Source organism: Lonchura striata, chromosome 26, assembly GCF_046129695.1.
Source record: "Lonchura striata isolate bLonStr1 chromosome 26, bLonStr1.mat, whole genome shotgun sequence".
Classification (NCBI taxonomy): domain Eukaryota; kingdom Metazoa; phylum Chordata; class Aves; order Passeriformes; family Estrildidae; genus Lonchura; species Lonchura striata.
Genome location: NC_134628.1, coordinates 6803476 through 6811683, shown reverse-complemented (window position 1 = coordinate 6811683; position 8208 = coordinate 6803476). Strand labels below are relative to the sequence as shown.

General features: G+C 57.8%; 1 protein-coding gene across 1 annotated transcript in view; it reads right to left on the bottom strand.

The window, feature by feature from the left end:
* Positions 1-6344: 6344 nt before the first annotated feature.
* The window catches only part of NKAIN1 (sodium/potassium transporting ATPase interacting 1), a 40930-nt gene continuing 39066 nt past the window's right edge, over positions 6345-8208 (bottom strand). Inside the window, exon 7 of the mRNA XM_021528395.2 lies at positions 6345-8064. Coding sequence (XP_021384070.1) covers positions 8055-8064 — 10 coding nt within the window. The 3' untranslated portion in view covers positions 6345-8054. The remainder of the gene's footprint in view (positions 8065-8208) is intronic.

The following is an 8208-nucleotide window of genomic DNA, read 5'->3' as shown; positions in this document are numbered from 1 at the left end:
GTGCAATGGTTTTTGGTCCGGATTTTTATCCTTGATTCAGGAATCTGAATCCCAGAGTGGTTTGGGTGGGAGGGATCTTCAATCCCAGCTCATCCCAGCCCAGGGACCCCTCCCACTGTCCCAGGAGCTCCCAGTGTCCAGCCTGGCCCTGGGCACTGCCAGGGATCCAGGGGCAGCCACAGCTGCTCTGGGCACCTGTCCCAGGGCCTGCCCTCCCAGGGAAGAATTTCCTCCTAATATCTAATCTCAATCTCTTTCAGTTTAAAACCATTCCTCTTTGTTCTTCCACTCTCTCTTTGCAGAAAGTCACTCTTCCTCTTTTTTATCAACATCTCCAGAACCAAGCTGGGCTGGAGCACAACACTGAGGCCAGGGGATCCTCCCCCTTCAGCCAGAGCTATTTTTTGGGATTTCTGTGTATATTGGACAGTATTTACCATTACTGGAGCAGAGTCACAGAGCAGCAAAGCTCACACAGGAGCCAGGGGGGAGCAGGGACTCACGAGGGTGCTGGGCACTGCCCAGGCTCCCCAGGGAATGGGCACAGCCCCGAATCTGCCAGAGATCCAGGAGTGTTTGGACAGCGCTGCAGGGATGCCCAGGGTGGGTTGTTGGTGTGTCTGGGCAGGACCTGGGGTCCCTTCAGCCCAGGATATTCTGAGACTCTAATTTTGCAATATTGGTCTGGCAGCTGGGATTTCCAAGCCTTCAACCCCACTCCTTGCTTCCAGCTCCCCAGACCTTATTTGCTGGTGTTTAATTTCTCCAAATTGCTCTGTCCTTGTCACACTGGGGAGGGTGACAAGAAGCTGATGCTGCTGGGGTGGCCACAGATAGCACAGCTATCTGCTCCTTGCACCTTCCAGACATTTCCTGTTGTGTTCCTCGCTAAGAGAAAATCAACAGCCTCAAAACTGACACTTTTCTAAGGCCACCACCCTGCCAGTTGCACACTCCTGGGCCCAAATTTTGGAAATAGCAGCCTCACATTTGCCTGTGCAACCCTAACTCAGCTCCCCCAGGCTGTGCAGTCCATAATTACAGGTTCACAAGTGAGGGGTTTTTGCATGACACCTCTGGCCCAGGCAGGGTTGGCTCTGTCCCAGGGCAGAGAGGGACAAGGGGACCCCGTGTCCACTCCTGGCCAAGCTGGAAGGAGCTTGAAGGGCAGAAATTCCATGTTTGAAATGTTTTTGCTGTTCCCCTGTCCGAGCAATTCTGCAGAGACCCAGGAGGGTTTGCTGAGCCGTGCAGGGTGGGGGGTGAAGGCTGAGCCTCTCTGCTCCCAAACCCAATCCCCAGCACCACCAGGGTCCCCCCAGACCCCCTCCCCAGCACCTCCCGTGCTGCCCAGGGTTCCCTGGCGCCGCGTCCCCCTCCCCTGGCCCAGCGGAGCTCCTGCCATCCCTGTGCCACGCACCCCGGGGTTTGGGTGCCTCGGGGCAGCTGGAGGCCGATTCATCGCACCTTTCCTTGCCCCCGGCTCTGCCTGGGGCTGCTGCTCCTCCCTCCTGCGGCAGCCCAGCCCGGGCACAGCCCGGACACCTCCTGCCACTCCTGGCCCGTCCCCGCGGAGCTCCCGAACCTCCCAGCCCGAAGGAGCTGCCTGGGGAGCCGCTGGAGCTCGATGCTTTTGCCGGAAAAATCTCCCGGTGGAAAGGAGAGAGAGAGAACTGCAACTCCCTGGGGCCGGGGATGATTTAGCCCGACCGCGTTCTGCCCTGCCCGACATCCCGCAGCTCCCTCATCCTCCCTGCGCCTCCAGGAGCGGCATCCTGGGGCTCCCGGAGCCTCCCAGTCCTCCCAGTTCCTCCAGAAGCAGCATCCTGGGGCTCCCAGCACCTCCCAGTCCTCCCAGTTCCTCCAGGAGCGGCATCCTGGGGCTCCCAGAGCCTCCCAGTCCTCCCAGTTCCTCCAGGAGCGGCATCCTGGGGCTCCCAGAGCCTCCCAGTCCTCCCAGTTCCTCCAGGAGCGGCATCCTGGGGCTCCCAGCGCCTCCCAGTTCTCCCAGTTCCTCCAGGAGCGGCATCCTGGGGCTCCCAGAGCCTCCCAGTCCTCCCAGTTCCTCCAGGAGCAGCATCCTGGGGCTCCCAGCGCCTCCCAGTTCTCCCAGTTCCTCCAGGAGCGGCATCCTGAGTTTCCCAGCTCCTCCAGGAGCAGCATCCTGGGGCTCCCAGAGCCTCCCAGTTCTCCCAGTTCCTCCAGGAGCGGCATCCTGGGGCTCCCAGCACCTCCCAGTCCTCCCAGTTCCTCCAGGAGCAGCATCCTGGGGCTCCCTGAGTTTCCCAGTTCCTCCAGGAGCGGCATCCTGGGGCTCCCAGAGTCTCCCAGTCCTCCCAGTTCCTCCAGGAGCAGCATCCTGGGGCTCCCAGCTCCTCCCAGCTCCTGCTGGGAGCTCCCTGCTCGGATGGGAACCCAGCTACGCCTGCCTCGGGAGCCAAATCACCTCGGTGCATTTTGGAGGCAGCAATTCCGCGCTCAGCAAGGCTGACCCGCCCTCTGGAGCTGCCCTGCCCCTCCTGTGAGGCCGGAGAGGGAGGAGGGCAGGGAGCACCCCAGGAGGGGACCCCAGGTGACGCTTTGGGCTGGTGGTGGCACCGTCTGGGAGCTCCTCCTGCAGATCACTTTTACAGTTTATAACTTGAACAGTCAGCAGGAGCCAAGCTTTGCTGGCACAGAGGGACGAGGGATCGCAGGGACCTCAGAGCCCGGCTGGGAGGGTTTGTTCAGCCACTCCCAGGTGGAATTTGCTGATTTTCCCGGTTCTTGCAGCCATCCCGGCTGTGACCGCAGGGATTTACTCCAGACCACACGCAGGTCTCGCACTCGCGGTGGCGAAGGGATGTGAACCCCCATCCCTGCACCTGCAACCGCCGGCCGCAGAGCCCAGGGGTGAGCGGGGTGTGCAGGGCGGCTTTGGGGGCCCCGGGGAGCCCAGGGCGCCGCTGGACTCCCAGGGGCAGAACAGCCCGGCACCCCGCGGCAGAGGGCAGGGAAGGCTGCAGGAGCACCTGGAGCTCCTGCTGCCATCCGTGCCAGCTGCTCCCAGCGCGGCCCCTGCCCTGCCCGCCGTGCACTGGCACCCGAGCCCTGCCGAACTCCACCCTCGCTGCTCCAGCTGCCTCCAGCCCGTGCTCAGCCCTTCCTGAGGCCCTGCGGCTAAACCCGCCTGATTTGGAGCTGGATCCAGGGCAGGACCAGAGCAGGACCTTGTGGGGTTCAGCAGGGGCATCCTGGGCACTGATGGGGCCAGTGGGGCCACAGATTTCTCATAATTTTATATTTATATTTATATATTTAAATTTATGTTTATATTTATTAGTGCATTCAGGGATTATATTTATACTTATATTTATATATTCATATAAATATGTGTTCCAGAATGTTCGTATAAAGTATAATATGTTAATTTTATATATATAATATAAATACATAATATAAATATATAATATATAATATATAATATATAATATATAATATATAATATATAATATATAATATATAATATATAATATATAATATATAATATATAATATATAATATATAATATATAATATATAATATATAATATAATACATTATATATAACATATAGTACATTATATATTATATATAATACATTATATATTATATATAATATAATACATTATATATAACATATAGTACATTATATATAAGATATAATACATTGTATGTTATATATTATATATAATACATTATATATTCTATATTATATATTATATATTATATATTATATATAATACATTATATATTATATATTATATATTATATATTATATATTATATATTATATATAATACATTATATATTATATATATATGGACATATATATTATGAACATATATATGATATATGTTCATAAAATACGTTCATATATGTATATAATATATGTGATCTAGATGAGCAAAGACAGAGATGTATGGAGTGAAATCTTGTGCCCGTGCTGTGGCTGCAGCGCTGTGGCTGGCAGAGGAGCCCCGGATCTGCCACCAAGGCAGGTGTCACCTCCCCGCAGCGCCCGTCTGGGCACAGCCGTCCATGTGTCACCTTCCCCCGGGACCAGAGGCGATGGGAGCCCTGCAGAGAGCGTTTCCCTGGGGATGAAGGGCGAGCCCCGAGCGCGTCCCCCGCGGGGTTTGGGTTACGGGAGCGCCTCGCTGCTCCGTCCCAGAGCCGCGCACCTAGGGGCGCCCAGCTGGCCCCGCACCCCCGAGCCCCTGAAAAGCGCCTCTGTGCCTTTGCTGGAGGCTCTGAAAGCGCCTTTTTCACTCCTTAACATCTGTGACTCGCCGGGCTTGGGAGGAAAATTAATCCTTTGTCGCTCCTCCGCCGTTCCTTTGCCGGGCTTGGGAGGGAGGAAAATCAGCTCGTTTTTCTTCCTGCCCTTCCTGGCTACGGCCGCGCTGGGGGCTCTGCTCGGACTCGGAAATGGGGACGGGGCTGGGGAGGGGACAGGGGATGGGGAGGGAGAGGGGATGGGGAGGGGAGAGGGGCTGGGGAGGGGACAGGGGATGGGGAGGGGAGAGGGGCTGGGGAGGGGAGAGGGGATGGGGAGGGAGAGGGGATGGGGAGGGAGAGGGGCTGGGGAGGGGAGAGGGTTTGGGGAGGGGAGAGGGGATGGGGAGGGAGAGGGGCTGGGGAGGGGAGAGGGTTTGGGGAGGGGAGAGGGGCTGGGGAGGGGAGAGGATTTGGGGAGGGGAGAGGGGATGGGGAGGGGAGAGGGGATGGGGAGGGAGAGGGGCTGGGGAGGGGAGAGGGGCTGGGGAGGGGACAGGGTTTGGGATGGGGACAGGGGCTGGGGAGGGGACGGGGCTGTGGGATTGGGACAGGGCTTTGGGGAGGGGACGGGCTAGGAAGGGGACAGGAGTTTGGGAAGGAGACGGGCCATGGGGAGGAGACAGGGGCTGTGTGAGGGGACAGGAGTTTGGGGAGGGGACAGAAGATGTGGGAAGCACACAGGGCTTTGGGGAGGGGACAGGGGCTGTGGGAAGGGGACAGGGGCAGTATGAGGGGACAGGGGCTGTGCAGATGAACCGGCTGGGGCCAGGGTGGGAGGGGTTCAGAGCGACCCCCCCGACTCCCCCGAGTCTGTGAGTGTCAATGCAATCCCCACACGCACTGGATTTTAAATCTGGGGTGCCCCGATGGTTTTTTGGGGTGCTGCACTCAGCTCCAGGCTAGGGTAGGAACGCGGTGGGGACATCACACGGCACAGGTGACATTGGGGACAGCTTTTGCCCCGTCCCAGGAATTCCTCCTGCTGCTCTCAAAAGACAATTCTGGCTCTAAAACTTAACCCGTGGTTATAAACTCAGAGTTGTGTCCCAAAATTAAAGGTTTTAATGGAAAACCACTTTAAGGAGTCCATGCCAGCCTCCACTTTGATGCTCTACCACCCTTCCCAGGAGGGCAAAGCTGCAGCTCCAACGCCTCTGGAGGATTTCCCAGCTGTGGAGCCCGGCTGGGATGAGATGGGATGGGATGGGATGGGATGGGATGGGATGGGATGGGATGGGATGGGATGGGATGGGATGGGATGGGGTGGGATGGGCCAGGAGATTGTTGGGGAAGAGGCAGATCTGTGGTGAGGGCAGGGGAAGGGTTCGCTCCAGGATGGATGCTCTGGCTGGGGGTCTGTGGGATGGTGTACCAGTGTGGCCATGGAATGAGCCCACCTGAAGAGCTGTCCCCAGCCCTGGAGCCTCTAAAATCAAGGATGTGGAGCTGCTGGAGAGAGCCCAGAGGGATCCACGGAGCTGCTGCAGGGCTGGAGCCCCTCTGGAGCCAGGCTGGAGAGCTGGGGGTGCTCCCTGGAGAGGAGAAGCTCCAGGGAGAGCTCAGAGCCCCTGCAGGGCCTGGAGGGGCTCCAGGAGAGCTGGAGAGGGACTGGGGACAAGGATGGAGGGACAGGACACAGGGAATGGCTCCCACTGCCAGAGGGCAGGGCTGGGTGGGAGATTGGGAATTGCGAATTGTTCCCTGGCAGGGTGGGCAGGGGCTGGGCTGGAATTCCCAGAGCAGCTGTGGCTGCCCCTGGATCCCTGGCAGTGTCCCAGGCCAGGCTGGACACTGGGGCTGGAGCTCCTGGGACAGAGGGAGGGGTCCCAGGGGTCGCTCTGGATGGGATTTAAGGTCTCTTCCCAATCCAAACCATTCCATGATATACGATGGGGAAATCTGAGGCATTCAGAGCCCTGAGGAGGAGGTGGCAGTATTAAGGAAGGGAAAAGGAGCAAAAAAATTTAAAAAAATTTAAAAACCACTCTCACCTTAATCACCTGAACTCCTGGGGAAGGGCAGTGCCCCAAAGCAGAACAGCACCAGCTGAAACTTTCCTTTGACTTTTATCATTACAGAATAGAAAAGAAATCCTCGATTCACGTTACAAAGACGGGCTCATAGAAAACCAAGCCAACAGAACAGAAACACCCAAGGTCCCGGAGTGCCCAGCTCCTGTGGAGCCCAGCGGGGGAGGCTCTTCCCAAGAAATGCCAGCGAGCTCTGCCTGCTGCTTCCTGCTGGTTTGGGAAGGGTTGGGAGCAGAGGAGTGTCTGCCTATCCTTCCCATCCCATCCCATCCCAGAGCAGGTCAGTGGAGCATCCTTGGTCCTGGAAAGGAAAATAAACCCCAAAGATGCTGCTGGCCCCAGGGCTTGGGGATGGGGATATGTTCTGGAGGATGAGGGGGATCACTGCCTGAAAAAAAACCACGATTTTCCATGGAAAAAAGAGAGGCAAAGGGTGGAAAAATTATTGCCTGTAGAGTTCGCAGCTTGGCTGGAGGTGGCGGGGGGCTGTGGGGGGCTCAGCCCATCCCAGCTCCGGGCCCTGGCACCTCCCTCTTGGGAAGGGACAAAAAACCATTCCAGGGTGTAAAAAATTGCCCTGGCACTGGAGGAGAAACAGCTGGGAGGTGAAATCCACCCAAACTCCCCAGCTCCCATGGGTGCAGGGCGGGCTTCGGAGCAGATCAGGGATCCTGGAGGAGCCGCATCCCATGGAAAGGAGAGTGAGGAGCTCGTGGGACACTCCAGGAAAATCCTTTTTTTCCTTCCAGTTCCTTCCAAGGCTTTTCCTTCCCAGCTGATTTCCTTCTGCAAAGCAATCCCTGCCCACGCCATCTCACACCCCCCAAAAATCCTTCTCCCGGTGCCGCGGGAGCTGACGGATGAGTTTGGCACCGAGCCCCCCGCGGATGAAGGGAGCAGGGTGGGACCCCCAGCCCTGCTGAGGTTTGGGAGGGTCCAGGGGGTCCCAGCGATGCTGAAGGCACGGTGTCAGCCTCGGGGGGGGGGGCCCGGCTCAGCCAGAGTCTACTCAGGCACTTTAAATTAAATAAAAACCCAAAGAAATGATTGGAAAAAAAAATCCAAAGCAACCCAAAACATTCATCAGATCCATTCGGGCGGCTGGGAAGGGGCTGTGCCGCAGTGTCGCTGTTCCCAGCTCGGAGCAAGGCCCCCAAAATGTGGGAAGGAGGGGAATGCAGGGCGATTTCGGGGTCCTGTCCCCCCATGTCCCCAAATCTGGGGGTCGGGGCGATGCTGATGGACAGATCCGACTCCTCAGAGTGTCCGGGGCGAGCCCCCTCAATGCTGCATCCATGGGGGGCTGGAGAATTCCTGCTGGGGCCAAATCCCCGTTTTTGGAGCCAGTCTGAGCCCAGATCCGCAGTTTCAGGGCATTGTCCCGAGCCCGCCTGTCCCAGGGCGGGGCCTGTCCCTGTCCCTGTCCCTGTCCCTGTCCCTGTCCCTGTCCCTGTCCCACACCCGGCTCCCGTCCCATCGCCGCTCCAAGGCAAAGCCGGGCTGGCAGCAGCTCAAGTGTCCTGTGGGCGCTGCCAGCCCGCCGCTGTCCCCGTGTCCCGGTGCCCGGGGTGGCCCCGCGGCTCCGTGGGGCGCTGGGCGGTCCCGTGCTGGCTTTGGGCTGTCCCGGGCTGGGGAGGGGACGGGCGCTCGCCGTGGTGGCACCGTCGCACCCGTGGTGGCATCTGGGGCTGGTGGCTCCGCGGGGTCCTGGCGCCGCCGGCTCCCGGTTATCCCGAGCTGGAAAAGAGGGACAGGAGGGGCTGGGACAGACCCACGGCGTGTCCCCAGTGGGGACAAAGGGACAAAAAGGGACAGGAGGGGCTGGGACAGACCCACGGCGTGTCCCCAGTGGGGACAAAGGGACAGGAGGGGCTGGGACAG